Source organism: Vipera berus, assembly GCF_964194415.1.
Source record: "Vipera berus genome assembly, chromosome: 6".
Lineage (NCBI taxonomy): Eukaryota > Metazoa > Chordata > Lepidosauria > Squamata > Viperidae > Vipera > Vipera berus.
The window spans coordinates 2,090,420-2,114,945 of NC_138208.1; the positions used below are offsets into that span (position 1 = coordinate 2,090,420).

General features: G+C 42.6%; 1 protein-coding gene across 1 annotated transcript in view; it reads left to right on the forward strand.

Annotated features, from left to right (window-relative positions):
• The first annotated feature begins 514 nt into the window (after positions 1 to 514).
• Positions 515 to 24,526, forward strand: part of VWF (von Willebrand factor) — a 141,675-nt gene continuing 117,663 nt past the window's right edge. Inside the window, exons 1-9 of the mRNA XM_081331929.1 lie at positions 515 to 685; positions 1,519 to 1,576; positions 2,837 to 2,986; positions 4,825 to 4,927; positions 5,449 to 5,657; positions 12,810 to 12,934; positions 17,034 to 17,250; positions 20,163 to 20,285; positions 22,791 to 22,902. Of these exons, the coding sequence (XP_081188055.1) occupies positions 656 to 685; positions 1,519 to 1,576; positions 2,837 to 2,986; positions 4,825 to 4,927; positions 5,449 to 5,657; positions 12,810 to 12,934; positions 17,034 to 17,250; positions 20,163 to 20,285; positions 22,791 to 22,902 (1,127 nt within the window). The 5' untranslated portion in view covers positions 515 to 655. The remainder of the gene's footprint in view (positions 686 to 1,518; positions 1,577 to 2,836; positions 2,987 to 4,824; positions 4,928 to 5,448; positions 5,658 to 12,809; positions 12,935 to 17,033; positions 17,251 to 20,162; positions 20,286 to 22,790; positions 22,903 to 24,526) is intronic.

The window sequence follows — 24,526 nt, forward strand, 5'->3', positions numbered from 1 at the left end:
AATGCATAGAAAAAACTGAGAAATATTGAATTTATGATCCATTCACACAGTCTGGACTGTAGAACATAGAATCATAGATCTGGAAGGGACCGCAGAGGTCTTCTAGTCCAGCCCCCTGCTCAAGCAGAGACTATATATCATCCCAGACAAATGCTAGTCCAGTTTCTTCTTGAAAACCTCCAGTGATGGAGTACCTACAACTTCCAGAGATAAGCCTTTCCAACTGATTAATTGTTCTCAATGTCGGGAATTTTCCTCTCACTTCTAGGTTGCCTCTCTGTTTTAACAACTTTCCGCCCATTACTTCTTGCCCTGCCCTCTGGTGCAAGCGAATCCCAGCGTTTCCCCCTTCTTTTAATGGACTTTCACATCTTACTTGCCATACCCCAGCAGAATTTTTATTTCAAAGGTTGATCCGTCCTGCAAAAGTATTTAATACAACTTCCTTTCATTGTTCCTTGCGCACCATTAAAGCAGCTGATTTTCCTGATCACAGCATTGTGTGAAGGACTGGGCGGAAGCAACAGCCTGCCTTTATCTTCCCTTCGAACGGACAAGAGTTCCTGCCTGGCTTGTACAATTGGAATAAATAGTCGGCAAGGCCAGTCCAATGTAGTGTCCTGAAGCCGAACAGGCTCCGACAGGCTCACAAGTGATGGGCAACGGATTTTGGCACAAAGCAAAGGTATCTACGCTCTTCTTAAAAAGAGACCACATGGCCAACACCCAACGCAATTGAGCATTGGCCAACAGGCAGTTGAGTGTTGGCTAGGGTCTGTCAATAAATGTGAGGAGGGGGGGGACCTTTAAGAGGAATACTGGCTTAACCTTATGGTTCTGATTTTATTGGAGGCAAGCAACTATGCCTGGAATAAGGATTGGGCACTTTTAACGAAACAGAATTCCCGACGAACAAGGTGTTGGGCGCAGTGATCCTTCTTGAATTTTGGATAGCACCAGGGTCACTAGAGCTTGGCAGATTGCTATTCTTGCATTGGGTGTTGGATTTCTACTGGGCAGTCAAGTTCAACTAGACTGTCTCCTCCTAGGTCCTCCAATGGGATCCTTTGCAAGGTTGTGTTCAGCTCAAAGTAGTTTAGAACTTCTTCTGATTTGCGATTCAAAATAATAATAATAATAATAATAATAATAATAATAATAATAATAATAATAATAATAATAATAATAATAATAATAATAATAATAATGCTCCCCTGGGGGGGTTGGTTGCCTTAATTTCTAGGACTTTTTTTGACTGCTGTCTTTAGATACTGTTGGAGTGACTTACCAGCAATATTTCTATACAGGTTTCAAATTGTTTAACGGTGGGGGCTGAGTTGACTAGATGTATTGTAAATGGACACAATAGGGGGGGGGGAAGCAAAAAAAGCAATGGATAGGCTTTTTCGCTTTACCCTTCCTTGAAGCAAACCCATTGTAATCCAGTGACCACAGGACTGGGCTGCGCTGTTGGAATTTTTCTCCTGATGACACTTGTTTTTAACATTTATTCCACAGATGATTGGTTCCAGATATTTACTCCTGCTGCTCTTAGCTCTGCCTCAATCAACGCTGGGTAAGAAGACCCTAATTTGCCCTCATCTCATTCTTCTTCTAACAACCTGTGCATTTAGTGCAATCTTTCTGCCACTCTGCAGAATATCGTTGGTCACTCTGCAAAATATCGCCTGTTAGTGAATGTCAAGTCATTTTTTTAAAAAAAAATCCCTTCTCCGAAGACTCAGGGCGGCTTACAATCTAAAGCACAAATCAATGTGCTTAGCAATATTTTTTTTATTTTATTTTAATTCCATTTATATCCCGCCCTTCTCCGAAGACTCAGGGCGGCTTTACAAACTTAGCAGTAGCCTTCATTCTATGTATATGCCTGCTTATTAGGGCTTTCGGGGGCCCCCAAGCGGCATTATTACAAAGTCAGCTTAATTGCCCCCCAACAATCTGGGTCCTCATTTTACCTACCTGGGAAGGATGGAAGGCTGAGTCAACCTTGAGCCTGGTGGGAGGCGAACCTGCACTAATTGCAGGCAGCTGGTGTTACTTAAGGAGGCATTAGCCCACTGCTCCACCAAGGCTTGGCGCTTTAACCACCCTCTTTCCACCCCCAGGGGTCTCAAATTGGACCAGCTTTTGTCCCCTGCAGTGACCTGGACAAAGGATTGAAAGTCATTGGAATCCAGACCTTTGTTCTTGACTTCCCTACCAAATTCAGGATCCCCGAGGCCAATCCTAGCAAACTACAGGGTGGGTTTAGTGGTCTCTTCACAAGAAACTTGCCATCTCCTGCTCGATCCACTGTAAAGCCACGGGAGAGCGAAGGGCCACGGCTGTTTTTCCTTCTTTGCCCCCTCCCAAGTCTGTGGGCTTTGCCGAAAGAAAACTGGGGAACACCCAAGAGCTCTCTGCTTTTTCTTCTTTTTATTCCGCAGCTCAGGGTTCACACCTTCGGTGGAAACTCTGCCCATCTTTATTCTGAGTTCATTTCACGGAGGGCTTGAGGTTAGGAAAGGCCTTTTTAAAAAATAAAAAATAAAAAAAAATAAAAATGGGACTGGCTGTGCTGGGTTTCGATTTTTAGTTTGAATGCTGAGGGTTGCTGATATTTGTCACCTCATCCTTCCATCCTTCTGAGGTCCGTAAAAGGAGGACCCCAATTGTTGGGGGACAATGGGCTGACTCTGTCAACTTCTTAGAGAGGGCTGTAAAGCACTGTGAAGCGGCATATAAGTCTAAGGGCTGTGGCTATCTGAAAGCGGTAGAACTTCACCGTAGTTTCTCTGCTTCGGACGCCCTATGGTAACCAATCCTGATCTTGCAGGGCAAAAAGATTTCTCTCCGTCATTTGCACGCTGTAGCCTTTTTGGGGATGATCACATTAAAACCTTCGACGAACTGCTGTATGATTTTGCCGGAGACTGCAGCTACCTGCTCGCTGGAGACTGTGAAAAGAGATCTTTCCTCTTACTGGGTGAGTTTAAACTGCATTCTGGATACACTGCTGAATGCTTCTTGAACGTTGTCTGAGGTTCTCCAGATTAGAAGAGTGAGCAATTCGGCACAATATAAGGGAGCTTGCTTAGAGATGGGAGATGTTCATCAAGAAGAGACTGGGCAGTCACTTGTCTGAAAAGTTATAGGTTCTCCTGCTCGAGTAGGGGGTTGGACTAGAAGACCTCCAAGGTCCCTTCCAGCTCCTATTCTATTCTATTCTATTCTATTCTATTCTATTCTATTCTATTCTATTCTATTCTATTCTATTCTATTCTATTCTATTCTATTCTATTCTATTCTATTCTATTCTATTCTACTCTACTCTACTCTACTCTATACTCTATTCTAATTTCTATTCTACTCTACTCTACTCTACTCTACTCTACTCTACTCTACTCTACTCTACTCTACTCCACTCCACTCCACTCCTCTATTCTACTCTATTCTAATTTCTATTCCATTCCATTCCATTCCATTCCATTCCATTCCATTCCATTCCATTCCATTCCATTCCATTCCATTCCATTCTATTCTATTCTATTCTATTCTATTCTATTCTATTCTATTCTATTCTATTCTATTCTATTCTACTCTACTCTACTCTACTCTACTCTACTCTACTCTATTCTTCATTATTCTACTCTGCTCTTCTCTACTCTACTCTACTCTACTCTACTCTACTCTACTCTACTCTACTCTACCCTACCCTGTCCTATCCTATCCTATCCTATCCTATCCTATCCTATCCTATCCTATCCTATCCTATCCTATCCTATCCTATCCTATCCTATCCTATCCTATTCTTTTCTATTCTAATATATTTTTGCAACTGCAAAATACCTCTTGCTTTAACAAAATGTAGAACATGGAATAATAGGGTGGGAATGGACCTTGAAGATCTTCTGGTAGAATGCCCTGCTCACACAGGAGACCCCATGCCACTTTAGATAAAAGGGCTGTTTCTTCTTGAAAACCTCCAGTGTTGGAGCATTCATAGCTTCTGGAGGCAGGTTGTTCCACCGATTAATTGTCCTAACTGTCAGGAAGTTTCTCCTTAATTTCAGGTTGCTTCTCTCCTTGGTTAGTTTCCATCTGTTGCTTCTTGTCCTGCCTTCAGGGGCTTTGGAGAACAGGGTGACCCCCCCTTCTCTTCGATAGCCCCTCAAGTACTGGAAGACTGCTATCAGACCACCCTAGTCCTCCTCTTTATTAGACTAAATGAATCTACAACCCTCAATTGTTCATTGTTTGCTTTAGCCTCCAAACCCTTTTATCATCACTTTTGCTCTTCTCAGCCCTACTGGATCCTCCTTCACAAGAGATTTCAGACAGATTTTTGACATCTGTCTATCACGAAGGGCATGCCACTAGATTTCTTGTACTGTCAATGCACCAGGGGATGGGACTTTTGCAGATTTTTGCAATGATTCCACAAAGTTACAAGAAAAGTTGTTTTGCACTTCCGGTAAAAACGGTGGAGAAATTCTTTTGATTTGAACTTTTCACCAAGCTGATACCTGGTTTGCCTTTTTCATTTCTTCCGCCTATCCATGTAAAAAACTTTGCAAACGTTTGATCGGATGGTCACCTTTACCTTTAAAAAAACAACAACAACCTGTTTTCTGTGGACACCCCTGACCTTGTAGCTTTTGCATGATGTTTGGAAATTAGCTCACCGAAGAGCTGGTATTATACTAAATGCAAGTTTTACAAAATAAGAACAATTGCTTCTCATAATTTACCCAGAGTCGCCAAAAAGGAGAGCAAGCCAATGATTGTTAGCAGAAATGCCACTCACCTTTTGTTTCGTTTCAGGTGACTATCACAATGGCAAAAGAATCAGCCTTTCTGTGTACCTGGGAGAGTATTTTGAGATCCACTTGTTCTTAAATGGAACTGTGACTCAAGGTGAAAAAAGGTAAACATTTGGGTGACAACAACAGCAACACAGGAAGGCCTTGACTTACAACAATTCATTTAGTGGCTGCTTGAAGTTACAACGGCACTGGAAAAAAGCAACTTACGACCGTTATTCACCTTTACGACCATTGCAGCATCCCCCCAGGGTCATGGGGTCAAAATTCAGACCCTTGGCAACTGTTTCCTATTTATGACAGTTGCAGCGTCGTCCCGGGGGGGTGGTGGTCAGGTGATCCCCTTTCTGTGACCTTCTGACAAACAAAGTCAATGGGGAAAGAGAGATTCGCTTAACAACCGGGTTTCTAACTTAACAACCGCAGTGGTTCACTTAACACATGTAGCAAGAAAGGTCGTAAGATGGGGCAAAACTCACTGAACATCCGTCTCGTTTATCAACAGAAATTTGGGGCTCAGTTGCGGTCCTAAGTGGAGGACCGTGCTGTAGCCCAGCATCAAAAAAAAAAAAGTGATATTTTCTACACCTCATAGTAAGGGAATCTGCCCTTCCTCTTGCAACAGGGTTTTGGTGCCCTACGCCTCCAACGGAGTCTTTCTAGAAATGGAAGCCGGGTATTACAAACTGTCCAGCGAGGAACAGGGCTTCGTGGCGAAGATTGACACCAGTGGGAACGTCCTTCTAAGCCTTGCAGAAAAGCACTACAACAGGACGTGTGGACTCTGTGGGAACTTCAACAGGTTTGCTGAGGATGACTTCATGACGCAGGAAGGTGAGCATTCAGTAGGGACTGGGTAGTATATATTGCTACTGCCTTCTCTCCGGTAAAGTTGACTTGAAATCTTCTAATATTCCCCACACATTATGGAGCTCTTCATTGTGTCGGGAGCGAGAACACATGGAATATTAGCACCACTTGGTAAGACCACATTGCCCCAAGTGTGGTCTTCCCAAGCGGTGCTAATATTACAGGTGCTCTCGATACTATTCCTCTGTTGAGGCAGTCTAGAATTGAGTTGGCTTTTTTGGCAACTGCATCACACTGGTGGCTCATACATAAGTGGTGTCCACTAGGATTCCTAGATCCTTGTCACAGCTACTACCCTTGAGCCTTCTGCCCCCTGTTTTACACCTGTGCACTTGGTTTTCCTTGCCTAAGTGTAAGACCGCTTACTTTTCTTGCCACTGAGTTGCATTTTGTTGGATAGGGCCCAGTGTTCAAGCTTGTCAAGATCCTTCTGCATCCTGAGTCTTATCTTCTAAAGTGTTGGCTATTCCTCCTAGCTTAGTGGTGTCTGCCAATTTGACTTCCCCTTCTATCCCCTCATTTATGTCTTTTATGAAGATGGTGAAGAGTACCTAAGACCCTGAGGTTCCCCTCATGATGTTGGGACTCTAGAAAGAGGACAGAGAAGAGCAACAAAGATGATCAGGGGACTGGAGGCTAAAACATACAAAGAACGGTTGCTAGAATTGGGGATGTCTAGTTTAATGAAGAGAAGGACCGGGTGTGTGTGTGACATGATAGCAGTCTTCCAGTATCTCAGGGGCTGCCCCAAAGAAGAGGGAGTCAAGCGATTCTCCAAAGCCCCTGAAGGCAGGACAAGAAGCAATGGAGGGAAACCAACCAAGGAGAGAAGCAACCTAGAACCAAGGAGGAATTTTCTGACAGTGAGAACAATTAATCAGTGGAACAACCTACCTCTAGAAGTAGTGAATACTCCATCACTGAAAGTTTTTAAGAAGAGACTGGACAGCCATTTGTCTGAAATGGTATAGGGTTTCCTGCCTGAGCAGGGTTGGACTAGAAGACCTCCAAGGTCCCTTCCAACTTTATTATTATTATTATTATTATTATTATTATTATTATTATTGTTGTTGTTGTTGTTGTTGTTGTTGTTGTTATTATTATTATTGTTGTTGTTGTTGTTGTTGTTGTTGTTGTTATTATTATTATTATTATTATTATTATTATTATTATTATTATTATTATTCGCACAGTCAGCCAGATGTTCAGACTGGATTTGGCATTTTTGTCTACCTATTGAGTCTTTGCCAAGGACCCGGGATAGGCAGATGTGGATGTTTGAATTGATGGCATTACAGATGGAAGCAATTCCTAGCCTAATGGATGAAAAGGGATATATTGCTTTAGCAAGATTGATTTCTTAGCCTGGTTTCTGCTGATTATTGTGGTGGCTATAAAGATGTTTCCCCCGATCGGCTCCTTCATTGTCTATCCCTGAATAGATTCTCCTCCATGGGTGTTGAGTCTCTCAAGCCCATTTTGCTCAAAGCTGACATTTTTTTTGAGCCATTTTCTTTGTTTTTGCCCTTGGTGACATGAGTCGGGTTTGAGCTCACCCCAAAAAATGTGCCTTCAAACATGTAATTTCTGCTTCAGGTAGAGCTGTACAAAGTTTAAGAATTTAACATATCTGATGAAAGCTGCAGGGGCAGCTGGGAAGGAAAAACAAAACAGCTTACTGGGATAAAATGTGACACAATTTCACACCTCTTGGAAACGGTTGACGAGTTAACAGCCAAATGTGAAATATCTCTTTTTTTGTTGTTTTGGACTGATTGAGTTCCAGCTTAGATGATTCATTGTACCTGAAAAACTTTTCTTTTTCGTTTTCTTTTTTTAAAAAAACACAACACAAAACAAAACATGGAATGTTGGCTCAGTTTAAGAATAAGCGGTGGCTCAGTGGGTTAGGACGCTGAGCTCATCGATCAGAAGGTCGGCAGTTTGGCGGGTCGAATCCCGAGTGCCGCGTAGCAGAGTGAGTGCCTGTTACGCGTCCCAGCTTCTGCCAACCTAGCAGTTCGAAAGGACGTAAAAATGCAAGTAGAAAAATAGGGACCTTACTACGGTGGGAAGGTAACAGCGTTCCGTGCGCCTTTGGCGTCTAGTCATGCCGGCCACATGACCACGGAGACGTCCTCGGACAAGCGCTGGCTCTTCGGCTTTGAAACGGAGATGAGCACCGGCCCCTAGAGTCGGAAACGACTAGCACGCATGTGGGGGGAAACTTTACCTTTACCTTTTTACTGTGTCTGTGATTAGGAAATTTTCTAAATGGCTCGAAAGAAAAGCAAAGCAACAAAGGACAAATTAAAATTAGTCCTCGACTTACAGCAGTTTAGCGACTGTCCGAAGTTGCGACGGCGATGAAAAAAGTGATTTAGGATTGTTTTTCACACTCATGACCGTTGCGGCACCCCCAGGGTCACATGATCAAAATTCAGATGCTTGTCAGCTGACTCAGATTTATGACGGTCGCAGCATTTCCCCCCCCCCCGCCCCGGGGTCAGGTGATTGCGACCTTCTGACAAGCAAAGTCAATGGGGGGAAGCCAGATCCACTTAACAAGCCTGTGTCTAAATTAACAACTGCAGCGAATCACATAACAACGGTGGCAAGAAAGGTCGTAAAACGGGGCAAAACGCACTTAACAAATGTCTCACTTAGCATCATAAATTTGTCGTGGTCGTATGTTGAGGACTAGCTGTATTTTGGGCTCTGGGCTCAACTGTTGCTGAGTTCGCTCCTATGAAGTCATCCACAAGCAAGCCAGCTATTTTTTTTGCCAGATGCTGACAGGAATGCAAGAAGGCCCGTCCCAAAATTCTGGTCTGAATTTACACTTTTAAATATCAGTCCAGCGGTGGGGCATCTGTTGAAGACCTGACTTTAACAAGACCCCCTGTGAGAGCAGAGACTCCTGAACGTTAGCACAGGACTGGAAAAAAATATATATCGAGTAACTAAGTAGTCGAAATCCCATATATCATAGCATGTTTTCATTATGATGTTGCTCCGCATGCAAAGCCTGGACAAAGTCCAGCTATCAAGAAATGCTAGCAAAAGTGTTTTGTTTGAAATAAAAGCCAGCTTTAATAGTAATATATGAGGATATAAAAACCTCCCTTCCACCTGAGCTGCGTCTTGAAAAGAAGAGAGGGACAGGTGTGTGTGTGTGTGTGTGTGTGTGTGTGTGTATGTGTGTAGAGGAAGATCAGACAAATGGTTGTCCAATCTCTTCTTAAAGACTTCCAGTTTGGAGCATCCACAGATTCTGGAGGCAGGCTGTTCCACTGGTTAATTGTTCTAACTATCATGAAGTTTCTCCTTAGTTCCTGGTTGCTTCTCTCCTTGATCAGTTTCCATCCGTTGCTTCTTGTCCTGCCTTCGGGCACTTTGGAGAAGAGCTTGACTCCCTCTTCTTTGTGGCAGCCCCTGAGATACTGGAACCCTGCTATCATGTCACCCCTCACCCTTCTCTTCATTAAACTACACATACCCAATTCCAGCAACCGTTCCCTATATGTTTTAGCCTCCAGTCCCCCAATCATCTTTGTTGCTCTTCTCTGTACTCTTTCTAGAGTCTCGACATCTTTTTTACATCGTGGTGACCAAAACTGGATGCCGTATTCCAGGTGTGGCCTTACCAAGGCCTTGTAAAGTAGTATTAACACTTCACGTGATCTTGATTCTGTCCCTCTGTTCATGCAGCCTAGCACTGTGTTGGCTTTTTTGGCAGCTGCAGCACAATGCTGGCTCATGTTTAAGGGATTGTCCACTAGGACTCTGAGATCCCCCTTACAGTTGCTACTGTTGAGCAAGGTGCCACCTATACTATACCTGTGCATTTGGTTTTTCTTGCCTAAATGTACTTTTTGTCTGGTGGCAGCTGTGTTGTGCGAATGCTGACGTGCTCTTGAAAATCAGCATCTGCCCCCAGGCCCCAAAACAGGGTGAAATCCATATGCTTCCCGCTTGAAGATCTGAGTCACCTTTCTGGTTTTTCTTCTTGAAAAGGAAGGTCAGTGAATGAGTCGTAAAAAACATGCTTGTATTATTTTTAGGAAGGAAATTTCCAGTTTGCTTTCTCATGGGGAAAAAAGTACCCTGTGTAAAACATGTTTGAAGCTTAATTGTTCCCTTAAAAAAAGATAATCCAGAAACTGCAGTATTTTTCCACATCTGTGATCAGATAGCAATGGCTTCTCCCCCCGTAGAAAGATAGGAACTAAATTGCGCAACCTACTACTTCCTTTTTTTTTTTTAAAATGAGTTCTTCTTTTTTAAAAAAAAATGGATGGTGTTTCTGAGGTTGTTGGTTATTTCTGTCTTCTTGTTGCTGTTAGCTGCGGTCCGACCCATTGCGACCCCATAGACAACGTTCCTCCAGGCCTTCCTGTCCTCTACCATCTTCTGGAGTCCATCTAAGCTCACGCCTACTGCTTCAGTGACTCCGTCCAGCCACCTCATTCTCTGTCATCCCCTTCTTCTCTTGCCCTCCACCTTTCCCAGCATGAGGCTCTTCTCCAGTGAGTCCTTCCTTCTCATTAGGTGGCCAAAGGATTTGAGTTTCCACTTCAGGATCTGGCCTTCTAAAGAGCAGTCAGGGTGGATCTCCTCTAGGACTGACCGGTTTGATCGCCTTGCAGTCCAAGGGACTCGCAGGAGTCTTCTCCAGCACCGTAGTTCAAAGGCTTCAATTCTTTGGCGCTCAGCCTTTTTTATGGTCCAACTTTCACAGCCATACATTGCAACTGGGAAGACCAGTTTCTGTCTTGCCAACGTCTTTAGAGAGAGTCTGATGCTCTTATGGTTCCATTTCTCCTCTAGCCAGGACTTCCATGCGTGGGGAATAAGGTAGGACTCTTGTGCAAGGAAGTCCATTTTTGTTGAGCTGTGCCCTTGTGATATAAAGCTTTATTTTCCAAAGAATTTGGGAGCAAGTGGAATATAAATGGATGGCAGAGCAGGCCAATGTTGACTGATCAGGGTTACATCCTGCTTTTCATTCAGTAGCTCCCTCCTTCGTTTTTCTTTCTTGTCCAAATACATCTCATGAGCTTCTGTAGGTGAAGGTGTTCTAGATCAGCAAGACCTAATCTAGTACCTTCCCTCTTGGGTCCCATGCCTGGAGAGCGAGGTCTCTGACTGTGAAGGCAGAGCAAAGTATACGGGATTCTTCGTCTCTTCCTGGCTGAGCCTTCTCCGAGAGTAAGGCAGCACACGGTTGCTAAGAAGTTAAACACTTCTCATGCAAAAAGGTGAATTTGTTGGAAAGGCTGTGTATTTTGCTTAGAGCAGGGGTCTTCAAACTTGGCCCTTTTATGAATCGTGGACCTCAACTCCCAGAATTCCTCAGCCAGTGAGCAGGGGTCTTCAAACTCGGCCCTTTTATGACTCATGGACCTCAACTCCCAGAATTCCTCAGCCAGCGTGGAATTCTGGGAGTTGAAGTCCATGAGTCATAAAAGGGCTGAGTTTGAAGACCCCTGGCTTAGAGCAGAAGGATAAGCTGAGCCTCAGTGTCATTGGATAGTTGAAGGAAGCCACATAGATTTAGTTACGTATTTAGTTATTACATTGTCCTGCAAGGTTTTCCTTCAAAATGGCTCTGGCAACTGCTAGTACTAGTAAAAGCAAAGATAGAAGTGGTTCTAAATAAATACACTTGAATTAGCTGATTTAAACAGCTGATTTCTCAGCCTCTGCCAACTTGGCAAATCCTCACATCTTAAAGTTGCTGGGGGGAGGAGGAGGAGGAGGGAGAAGGAGAAGGAGGAGGAAAAGGAAGAGGAGGAGGAGGAAGAATAAGAAAAGAGGAGGAAGAGGAAGAGGAAGAATGGAATAAGAAATGAATAGAAATGTGTAGAGTAGAGTAGAGTAGAGTAGAGTAGAGTAGAGTAGAGTAGAATAGAATAGAAATAAGGATAGAATAGAATAGAATAGAATAGAATAGAATAGAATAGAATAGAATAGAATAGAATAGAATAGAATAGAGTAGAGTAGAGTAGAGTAGAGTAGAGTAGAGTAGAGTAGAGTAGAATAGAATAAGGATAGAATAGAATAGAATAGAATAGAATAGAATAGAATAGAATAGAATAGAGTAGAGTAGAGTAGAGTAGAGTAGAGTAGAGTAGAGTAGAGTAGAGTAGAATAGAATAGAATAAGGATAGAATAGAATAGAATAGAATAGAATAGAATAGAATAGAATAGAATAGAATAGAATAGAATAGAATAGAATAGAATAGAATAGGAATATATAGAGTAGAGTAGAGTAGAGTAGAATAGAAATAGAATAGAATAGAATATAGAGTAGGAATAGAGTAGGAATAGAATAGAATAGGAATATAGAGTAGAGTAAAAATAGAATAGAATAGAATAGAATAGAATAGAATAGAATAGAATAGAATATAGAATATAGAATATAGAATAGAATAGAATAGAATATAGAATATAGAATATAGAATAGAATAGAATAGAATAGAATAGAATAGAATAGAGTAGAATAGAATAGAATAAGGATAGAATAGAATAGAATAGAATAGAATAGAATAGAATAGAATAGAATAGAATAGAATAGAATAGAAATAAGGATAGAATAGAATAGAATAGAATAGAATAGAATAGAATAGAATAGAATAGAAATAAGGATAGAATAGAATAGAATAGAATAGAATAGAATAGAATAGAATAGAATAGAATAGAATAGAATAGAATAGAATAGAATTAAGGATAGAATAGAATAGAATAGAAATAAGGATAGAATAGAATAGAATAGAATAGAATAGAATAGAATAGAATAGAATAGAATAGAATAGAATAGAATAGAATAGAATAGAATAGAATAGAATACCTTGGAGGTCATCTAGTCCAACCCCCTGCTCAGGCAGGAGACCCTATACCATTTCAGACAAATGGTTGTCCAATCTCTCCTTAAAAGCCTCCAGTCCTGGACCATTCACAACTTTTGCAGGCTGGTTGTCCCACTGCTTTCAAAGAGAGCGATCGGCTTTGGGTAGCGGGTTACAACACATGACTCACTAAAAGTGTGTATTAACAAGGGGTTTCTAATCAGGTTGTGTTATCCTGTGGCCTTTTCTCTCCTGTCCACTTCAGGGATATTGGAAGAGAACAGCTACACCTTCGCGAACTCCTGGGGCATGAGTAACCAGCAGAAGAAATGCCAGCGTGTGGGGCCCCCCAGTTACACATGCAACATCTCCTCAGAAGCTGCAGAGAAGGTTTGTGCAGCCGTGGGAGACGCAGGGGCCTCCCTTATTTGAAATAACAATGGTGTGTGTGTGTGTGTGTGTTAAATCCTCCAGAAGATTTCAATGTAGGTAGCCCTCAACTTAACAAAGAGTTCGTTTTGTGATCCTTGCAATGGCTTTCACCCAAGGGGAACCCCGTGATTTTGGGAGGCAGCAACCATCATAAATACAGGCCGGTTGCCCATCAGCCAGTCCTGTCACCCTTTTTCGGCTGCTGTTGTAACTTTGAACAACTGCTACGCAAATGGTTGTTAGTCCAGGACTAACTTTAATGGATTAGTCGCGTGACCATATCCAAGTGGCAACGCCATTGGAAAAAAAACACGACTGTTTTTCAAACTTAACAACCAATGCAGCATCCCCAGGATCACGTGTTCAAAATTTGGTCGCTTGGCAACTGGCGTGTACCTAGGATGTCATGTGATCATCTTTTGGGACCTTCTGATAAGCAACGGGGCATCCAGATTCACTGAACAGCCGTGTTGCTAACTTAAGAATGGCAGCGATTAAACTTAAGGACCGCGGCAAGGAAGGGTTGCAAAACGGAGCGAAACCTTTTTAGCAAACGTCTCCCCGAGCAACAGAAATTCTGGGTTTTCATGGCAATCCAAAGTCCAGGGCCATCGGCGTGCGAGAGACCCACCTCAAGAACGGCAAGAGGTCCCCAATTTAAAACTTGCCTTCCCCCCCCACAAAAAAATTAAAAGAATCCTCCCCCCCAAAAAAAAACTCTAGCAAGAAACGGCTGCAAAAAGAGAAGCCATCTGAATTAGGCGCATTCAGAAGACATTACGGCATTGTCCGAAATGGATTTGCTGTCAAAGCAAGACATTGTTCTATTAATAGTGCCCTGGCAATGCCAGACTCTCGGGAAGAATTTCGTTTTCCGTGAAGAAAAGAGTTTTCTTTGTTTGCCAATTCCAGGCTTGGCAAGGCAGAGCTGCTCCTACCTCCGCTTGTTTCAGCATGCCACCGTCAGCTGCTGAGATGCGGGCACAATAGGCCAGGCCAAAGAATTCCTCTCCTCATTTCTCAGCCTCTGCAGGGCCCAATGCGGGAGGCGTCTGAGAATCAGAATCTGAGTAGAGCTGGAAGGGACCGTGAAGGTCATCTAGTCCAGCCCCCTGCTCAAGCAGGAGACCCTAATAGCATTTCAGACAAGGGACTTTACCGTCTCTTCTGAAAAACCTCCAGTGATGGAGCAGCCACAATTCTTTCTATCTATCTATCTATCTATCTATCTATCTATCTATCTATCTATCTATCTATCCATCTAACTATATCTTCAATCAATTTAATCAGAGTAGAGCTGGAAGGGACCGTGAAGGTCATCTAGTCCAGCCCCCTGCTCAAGCAGGAGACCCTAATAGCATTTCAGACAAGGGACTTTACTGTCTCTTCTGAAAAACCTCCAGTGATGGAGCAGCCACAATTCTTTCTTTCTTTCTTTCTTTCTTTCTTTCTTTCTTTCTTTCTTTCTTTCTTTCTTTCTTTCTTTCTTTCTTTCTTTCTTTCTTTCTATCTATCCATCCATCCATCTAACTATATCTTCAATCAATTTAATCAGAGTAGAGGTGGAAGGGAGCATGGAGGTCTTCTAGTCCAGCCCCCTGCTCAAGCAGGAGATCCTATATCATTTCAGAGGAGGCACTCTCCGGTCTCTTCTTAAAAACTTCCAGTGACGGAGCAGACTTTCCCGTGCTCTTGCGGTGACTTCAGGGGTTGGCTTGCCTCTCATCGGAAGTCAGAAATGTCCTGAGGTGAGTCTTGAGCAAGCCAAAGAGTAATTGCCGAGACAGGAAGATGACCAACTCAACGAGGCTAATGAGTTTGTTCATTTGAATTTGGTTAAGTATTAGGTAAGGGGTCCTCAGCGTTCTCTGAGCTTGGCGGTTTTCTTGCAGACGTTTCATGACCTAACTAAGTAACATCATCAGTGCTAGAAAGGAGTAGGGTTTGTGGAATGATGAACGAGGAGGAGGAGGAGGAGAAGGAGGAGAAGGAGGAGGAGGATTGTAGGGTCCTTGGTGGTCTCTGAGCTTGCTTGTTTTCTGGCAGATGTTTCATGACCCAAACTAGGTAACATTTTGTCATTTGATGTAATAACCTTTGCACCTAGTTTTCTTTACATACAGCTTGGAGGCACACATTTCTTTAAAAACAAAGACAAACAAAGTTGGCTTCATCTTTTGAGAATATTCAGTAGCCATGGGTGTGTGTGTGGGGGGGAGAAGCACCATCCCATCATGGTTATTGCCTCAAAGCCAACAGCATTAATCTTCCATATTGTAACTCTCCATTGTACTACGGTATAGCCTGCTATGTAGAGATTAAGTTTTTAGAGACAAGTCGCAAATATTTACATTCTTTTGAATATACAAATGAAACCCAAAGGCTCATCGTGATCAAGCTTGCAGCTACTAAGTCTTTTTATAACATCCTCTCTCATTTTAGTCTTCAGAACTTCAACTTTTGACCTGAAAAATCTGGGGTTTAAAACGAGCAGGCAGTTAGAACTGAAGCATTTCCAAAATGTAATATACTGTTAGTTTTGGATCAAAGATGGATCTCACACCAGCCTTTCATTCTTTCATTTATTCGGTTCCACAGGATCTGTTTAAACAAGTGTTTATTTAAGGAGGGATTCTGAGTTATATGAATTTGCTTCCTCCCTCCTACTGGAGAGAGACATAACTTTGCAGAACAATAGAATTTATTATTCATTTACCTTTCCTCACTCCACTGAGTGGCATGCAGCAAAAATAAGGATTTAAAAAACCATAGAAAACAACAGAAAAACATAAAACAACCTCAGTCGTCATAGCTCAATGCAACAACGCAAGAAATGCTCTCTCCCCAGAACCAGATTGTCATTTCTCTCTTGTGTATTTGTGAGATAAATGGTAGCTTGTATTTGTGGAGGCAAGTTAACTCCTCAGGAGGAACACTTTCTTTTTTTGTGGTTCTTTCCTTGTGGGGTTTTTTTTTTGGTTATTGGTTTTAAAAGATCACCTAGTCTGGTTCTCGTAATTTGTATTTTTTAAAATTGGTTTACCAAAACATAAAATACAGAAATACAAATAAAAATAAAAATAATGGAAAAATAGGGATGGAAAGGGAGAAGAGGAAAAAGTGAAGAGTAAAGGGAAAAACAAAAAAATGCAAATAGAATAGAATAGAATAGAATATAGGAAAATTAGAATAGAATAGAACAGAACAGAACAGAACAGAACAGAACAGAACAGAATAGAATAGAATATAGGAAAATTAGAATAGAATAGAATAGAACAGAATAGAATAGAACAGAACAGAACAGAACAGAACAGAATAGAATAGAATAGAAATAAGGAATAAGGAATGGAATGGAACGGAACAGAACAGAACAGAACAGAACAGAATAGAATAGAATAGAAGCTGAAAGGAACCTTGGAGGTCTTCTAGTCCAGCCCCCTTGGCTTCTGACTCCTTTTGGTGCAGTAGACCAAGGTAATACCATACAACTTTTATTTTTTACATAATAATATATACTGGGCATTTCACAGTACATAAATTATATATACTGGCCATTTTACATAATAATATATGCTGGCCATTCCTGTAACAATAAAGCTATCTACTCAGCAAAATCCAAAATCAAAGTTTCATTCCCCTCGCCCCCCACACCTCAAGCACAAAGTCCAAAAGTGGTTTCCAAGTAGACGCAAAATGAATTGTATTTCTTTAATCGAAGCAGTCAATTTAGCCACCCCTGCTAACTCCATCAATTTTTGCAGCCATTCGTCCACGGTGGGGAATCAAAGTATCCTTCTGGGTGGTTTTTTTTTTGCATAAAGTATTCTTGCTGCCCTCAGCAGGCATGTGTTGTGTGTGTGTGTGTGTGTGTGTGTGTGTGTGCTCACCTGACCTTGTCTTGCCTCTTCTGTAAGGAGAAGTCTTTAAGAAAGACACCATGAAGATCAACCATGAAGAAATGGTTGTTAATAACCCTTGGTCTGGAAAATAATAGATTATCGCCCTTCTTCCCCATTTTCAATCAATTACGCTCACTCCAGTTGTTGTCTTTCTGCAGGGCTTCATTGAAAACTGCCAGCTGCTGAGAACTTCGTCGGTCTTTTCAAAGTGCCATCACCTGGTGGATCCCGAAAAGTTCATTGGCCTCTGTGAAGAAGACATGTGCAGATGTGCTGAGGACAGACATTGCCACTGCCCGGTTTTTCTGGAGTATGCGCGAAACTGTGCACAGCAAGGTGTGGTTTTGAAAGGATGGCCCGCCAGCAGTGCCTGCAGTAAGTTTTCAGGATTAATGCCCTCAGGGAGATGGGCTTTACCCCCTTCTGGATTCTGTGAGGGATAAAAATTCAACTCCAAGGGTGTTGGAAGACAAAACGAGTGTTATGAAAGCTTTTGCAAAAGCTGGTGGAGCTCTTGGTAATGGCCAATCCCAGAGGCCACACCTGAATCAATGTTTGCACAGGTTTTTATAGCCTGTCCCGTGCATCACGTCACATCCTTCCAAAGTGAGCCTATTTGATAGGCCCACCCGGTCACATGCTTTCCGGCTGCCTGGCAATCATCACAATTATCCAACCCTCCAATTATTAGATCAAAAAGCCCCTTTTTTCCCCTGTCTTACCTTTCCTCTCTTTTCTTTTTTTTATTGAAAAGTTTTACAATACATTTTAAATTTCCATCCCTCCCCCTCCCCCACCCAATTTTCCCACCCTCCCCCTCCCTCTCCCCGACTTCCCAGAGCTGGATACAGGGTATTGCCTTTAACAATCTTAAGCTACAATAAGCTAACTAACTATAATTATACTTAAATCCTATCGCACTTTAACGTTCCTTAAAGATAACTAGATAATAATAAATCTTATAATTCTCATATTATTCGTAACTAAATAAAACTTTTTTTGTCCCATATTTGTTCTGAATATAATCAGTCCATCTTCTCCATTCCAAAATATATATTTGTTACGAATGGTCTCCTTTCCTCCCTTTTCTGTGGCATGATTTGTAACGTGTCCTGCTAACTGTGTAGACTTATCTACAAGGTGAACTGCTACCCAAACTGGACAACTGCAATTATAAAGGATTTATCTCTTCCCTTCTTTATCTGTAAGAGTGCCTGCTTTTCATCTAAAAGCTTTGTGTGTATCAGAGTTCGTGCTTCGGTTAAACATGGCGGCCCTATGGTTCATAGTTATACTTTAAAATGCTAACTCTAGGCAGTTTTTAGAAAGAATAAACCTTATATAGATCGAATAATGTGTTCTTCATAAGCTATATGCTATTCTACAATAGCGTGTGCTATTCCAAAAATATGTTTTGAGCTGGTGTATATAGTCCCTCTCTATTCCTTCAGCCTACTACATCTCCTTTCCTAAAAATCCCTTAGCTAAGTGCCTCTATATGCCTATCCCTTTAGCAGAAATGAAAAATTATAACGTGTGCATTTATTGTGTACCTCACAATCCCAAGCTGCAAGTTCTCCCTGTTCTTATATGGGACAGGTCACAAGGGTTTGTGATTGTTTGTCTAGGCAGCCAATAATAACAATAACAACAACAACAACAACAACAACAACAACAACAATAACAATAACAATAACAATAACAATAACAATAACAATAATAATAATAATAATAATAATAATAATAATAATAATAATAATAATCTGGAGACAGCAGAATAGACAAGAAAGAACTGGAGAAGATAACAAAATACAAAGACCTACAAATAGAAATAGAAAGACTGGCAAAGGCAAGCCAGGGTCGTACCAATAGTCATAGGGGCCTGGGGTGTAACCCCAAAACAACTGCAGCACCACTTGAACACCATCATCGGCATTGACAAATTCACCATCAGTCAATTGCAAAAGGCGGCCTTACTAGGAACTGCTTCCATCCTGCGACGAGATCTGTAACACCATCAAACATCCACATCTGCCTATCCCGGGTCCTTGATAAGGACTCGATAGGCAGACAAAAATGCCAGATCCAGTCTGAACATCTGGCTGACTGTGTGAATAATAATAATAATAATAATAATAATAATAATAATAATAATAATAATAATAATAATAATAATAATAATAATAATAATAATAATAATGTTGGAAGGGACCTTGGAGGTCATCTAGCCCAACCCCCTGCTCAGGCAGGAAACCCTACATCATTTCAGACAAATGGCTGTCCAGTCTCTTCTTAAAATCTTCCAGTGTTGGAGCATTCACCGCTTCTGGAGGCAGGTAGTTCCACTGGTTAATTATTCTAACGGTCAGGATGTCCTTCAGCGCAGAGGGGGAAAAAAAAAGGTAGGAATTTTTTGTCTAGGAACAAAGAGTCAGCTAAGTGTAAATAGATGTGTCTTGTGAGCATAATAGTATGTGATGATGACGACGATGATGAAAAATCCACCATCAGTCAATTGCATGGACTCTTATTTCCCTTCTGAGCAGCCCCTCAGTGTGCAAATAAAAGAAGAAGAAGAAAAAAACCAGGAGAGAGGATTTGGGTTTGAGAGGATCTCCTCTTCCTCCTCTCGGATTCGAGAGATGCTTAATCTCTGTGGTCCTCCAGGTCCTGCTCGTCCCAAAAGGTGCTTTGTTCACCAGGTCACAGTCATCCCAAAGAGGCAACTGGCCTTTCTTGTTTTTCTTTTGAAGACGTTTCGCTTCTCATCCAGGAGGCTTCTTCTGCTCCGACTGCATGGTGGGGGGGGGGGGAATGGAAAGATGTATGAATCTATAAATCTATAAATCCTTCCCTTCCCCACCATCCGGTCAGAGCGGAAGAAGCTTCTGGGATGAGAAGAGAAACGTCTTCAAAGAAAAACAAGACAGTCCAGATGCCTCCTGGAAAAAAAAACACCTTTGGGACAACCACGACGTGGAGGACCGAGAACGTCCGTAGACACCAAGATGTCTTCCAAAGGTGCCTTTTTCGGGAGGCAACTGGACTGCCTTGTTTTTCTTTTGAAGACCTTCCGCTTCTCATCCCAGAAGCTTCTTCGGCTCTGACTGAAGAATGGAAAGATTGGGATGATCCGGTCAGAGCCGAAGAAGCTTCTGGGATGAGAAGCGAAAAAGTCTGCAAAAGAAAGCCAAGTTGCCTCCTGAAAAGAAAAAAAAAGCATCTTTGGGAGACACGCTTAATGGATGCCCACAAAGGTTTCACTTCTCCCTCTTCCACCTTTTCAGCACCAGCGTGTCCAGGTGGCCTGGAGTACCACGAGTGCACATCCGCCTGTGCCAAGACCTGCCAGAGCCTGAATATCAACGAAGTGTGTCCGGAACTGTGTGTCGATGGTTGCAGCTGCCCTGGTAAATCTATTTGCAGCTTTGTGTACAGCGGGAATCTTTGGGGCTTTACTGTTTCTCCTTTTACTCGGGAGAAGGAAAGCAACGTCCCTTTTGAATGCTTGCAACTATTTATTTGTCCCCCTGCCTGTGTGTGTGTGTCTTCTTCTCCCGAAGGACCGCTCTTTAATAAAATAAAATTTTAAAAAGGGGGTGGGGGGGAAAGGGATTGGGCACATTCCAGCATTAACTGGTGGGTGCATGAATTCTGAATAGAATTAGAATTAGAGTGGAATGGAATGGAAGGGAATGGAAGAGAGAAGAGAAGAGAAGAGAAGAGAAGAGAAGAGAAGAGAAGAGAAGAGAAGAGAAGAGAAGAGAAGAGAAGAGAGTCAAATAGAATAGAATAGAATAGAATAGAATAGAATAGAATAGAATAGAATAGAATGGAATGGAATGGAATGGAATGGAATGGAATGGAATGGAATGGAATGGAATGGAATGGAATGGAATAGAATAGAATAGAATAGAATAATTGAATGAAGAATAGAATAGAATAGAATAGAATAGAATAGAATAGAATAGAATAGAATAGAATAGAATAGAATAGAATAGAATAGAATAGAATAGAATAGAATAGAATAGAATAGAATAGATGGAATGGAATAGAATAGAATAGAATAGAATAGAATAGAATAGAATAGAATAGAATAGAATAGAATGGAATGGAATGGAATGGAATGGAATGGAATGGAATGGAATGGAATAGAATAGAATAGAATAGAATAGAATAATTGAATGAAGAATAGAATAGAATAGAATAGAATAGAATAGAATAGAATAGAATAGAATAGAATAGAATAGAATAGAATAGAATAGATGGAATGGAATAGAATAGAATAGAATAGAATAGAATAGAATAGAATAGAATAGAATAGAATAGAATAGAATAGAATAGAATAGAATAGAATGGAATGGAATGGAATGGAATGGAATGGAATGGAATGGAATGGAATAGAATCTGGAAGGGACCTTGGAGGTCTTCTAGTCCAGCCCCCTGCTCAAGCAAGAGACCCCATGCCATTTCAGACAAGTGACTGTCCAGCCTCTTCTTAAAAACCTCCAGTGATGGAGCACCCACACTTTCTGAAGGCAAAGGTGTTCCACTGGTTAATTGTCCTCACTGTCAGGAACTTTCTCCTGAATTCCAGGTTGCTTCTCCCTTTGGTCAGTTTCCATCCCTTGTTTCAAAATTCTCCAGGATTATTTCTGAAAGAAAAAGACACATGAAAGGAAAGACAATGAGCTCTGCCTGAGCCAGGAGAAGTGAGATTGGGCCCTCTTTTTTAAAAATTTTTTTTTTCTCTGGCTGATGTTCTGCAAGCGGCTTTTTCTAGAGAGTGTTGAAAGTGAGGGTGGCTTTTCAATTGTTCCAGGGTGTGTGTGTGTGTGTGTGTGTGTGTGTGTGTGTGTGTGTGTGAGAGAGAGAGAGAGAGAGAGAGAGAGAGAGAGAGAGAGAGAGAGAGAGAGAGAGAGAGAGAGAGAGAGAGAGAGAGAGAGATGGACGTCTCTGCTGAGTGAGGGAAAAAAAACTGGCACAGTGGCTACAGGTGCTGAGCACATGGCCCAGGGTTTGCTCGGAGGCATTTTGGCCCCATCCAAGCTTTCCGTGACCTTGCATGAACTGAATGTGTGGACTAGGGGTTAAATCATTCCTTCTCTCCGTCCCTCCCTTCCATCTCTCCCTCCTTCCCTTCCCTCCCTCTCTACCATTCTTCCTTCCTTCCTTCCTTCCTTCCTTCCTTCCTTCCTTCCTTCCTTCCTTCCTTCCTTCCTCCCTTCCTCCCTTCCTCCCTTCCATCTCTCCCTCCTTCCCTTCCCTCCCTCTCTACCATTCCCCCTTCCTTCCTTCCTTCCTTCCTTCCTTCCTTCCTTCCTTCCTTCCTTCCTTCCTTCCTTCCTCCCTTCCTCCCTTCCTCCCTTCCTCCCTTCCATCTCTCCCTCCTTCCCTTCCCTCCCTCTCTACCATTCCCCCTTCCTTCCTTCCTTCCTTCCTTCCTTCCTTCCTTCCTTCCTTCCTCCCTTCCTCCCTTCCTCCCTTCCTCCCTTCCATCTCTCCCTCCTTCCCTTCCCTCCCTCTCTACCATTCCCCCTTCCTTCCTTCCTTCCTTCCTTCCTTCCTTCCTTCCTTCCTTCCTTCCTTCCTTCCTTCCTTCCTTCCTTCCTTCCTTCCTCCCTTCATCCCTTTTATCTCTCCCTCCTTCCCTTCCCTCCCTCTCTACCATTCCCCCTTCCTTCCTTCCTTCCTTCCTTCCTTCCTTCCTTCCTTCCTTCCTTCCTTCCTTCCTTCCTTCCTTCCTTCCTTCCTTCCTTCCTTCCTTCCTCCCTTCCTCCCTTCCTCCCTTCCTCCCTTCCATCTCTCCCTCCTTCCCTTCCCTCCCTCTCTACCATTCCCCCTTCCTTCCTCCCTCCCTCCCTCCCTCCCTCCCTCCCTCCCTCCCTTTCCTTCTTTCTTTCTTTCTTTTCCAGAGGGAAAGCTCCTAGACGGCGAGCTTTGTGTCAGTGCCCCAGATTGCTCCTGCATCAACGCTGGCAAGAAATACCCGCCCGGCTCTTCAGTTTATCAGGACTGCAACTCATGGTGAGCACCATCCTTGGACGCCAGACGAAGAGGGCCCTGCCCCACGGGGGCGAGGCCAGGCCAGGGGTCTTCCAGCTCAGGGCCCTGGGCAAGAGGGGCCCCCAAAGTGCCCCAAGGAGGCTCAGCTGCAGGGACAGGAGAGCAACAGCCCGCTGGACCTGCTCTTAACCAGCCGGCATTTGGGGGGTTCTCCCTTTGGAGCCAGAATGCAGCCATGCCAGAGATCCATAAGGGAGAAGGACCATCGGTCCATTCATCTATTTCTCTGTTTGTCAACCTTGGCAAGTTGAAGGGGTTTGGACTTCAGGTCCCAGAATTCCCCAGCCAGCTGGCTGGGGAATTCTGGGACCTGAAGTCCAAACCCCTTCAACTTGCCAAGGTTGACAAACACCGATCGAGTTCATCCCTTTTTCAAACCACGTGGATGAAATACACCTTTTCTTTCTTTCTTTCAACAATCGAAACACGCCTGGCTGCCTTGCACAAACGAGAACGACGTCGCCCTGCCCGGGTGTCATCATGCAAACTGCATGATTCACACCCTTTGCAAATGACACATGAGCCATGCACGACGGTCGTAGTGTGTGGCTTGTGGTGACACCTTTCTTTCTGGTCTACTTCCCTTTGGTGTGACCTGCGGGGGGGGGGGGAGGTCTTTCTAGAGTACAACTGGTGTGAGAATAGAATAGAATAGAATAGAATAGAATAGAATAGAATAGAATAGAATAGAATAGAATAGAATAGAATAGAATAGAATAGAATAATAGAGTAGAGTAGAGTAGGAATAGGAATAGGAATAGGAGTAGGAGTAGGAGTAGGAATAGAGTACTGTAGAGTAGAGTGGAATAGAATAGAATAGAGTAGAGTAGAGTAGGAGTAGGAGTAGGCAGGACTTTTTTTCTGATAGAACACTCAGAACGGAGTTCCGGCACCTTTTTTGGATGGAACCTTGTAGGGTAGGCAAGGCGGGTTGTACGACGTCTGTGAGTTCTGGCACCTTTTTCTTTTACTTTAAAAAAAGCACTGCGAGTAGGAGTAGAATAAAGTAGAGTAGAGTGGAATAGAATAGAATAGAGGAGTGGAGTAGAGTAGAGTAGAATAGAGTAGAGTAGAGTAGGAATAGGAGTAGGAGTAGGAGTAGAGCTGAGCAGAGCAGAGTGCAATAGAACAGAACAGAACAGAACAGAACAATAACTTTATTGTCACTTTGAATGAACACTAATTGGCATACATTAAAATGAAATTTTGTTGCATGCAGCTCTCAAATGGTCGCCACCTCCGATAACACTACAAATATCATAAATATGACATAAATAAATAAATAAATAAATAAATAAATAAATAAATAAATAAATAAATAAAATAAATAAAAAAAATAGGCTGGGTGTGAGTTTCTGGACTGTCTGATTGGTCAGCTGGAGGGAAAGGAGGGGGCAATGTGAGTAGCGCTTTGTCTGCTTGCATTGTAAGGCTTTCGAGGCAGAAGTGACCACGATGGTGGGTCGCCAGGGCATTGAGAATAAGGGGGTGGTGGTGTTCAGCTGGTGACGTCAAAGACCCCACGATTTAGAAGGGCACAATTTCTTGTCTGTCAATATCTTGGTGTTGTTTTTCCAGGTTTCAC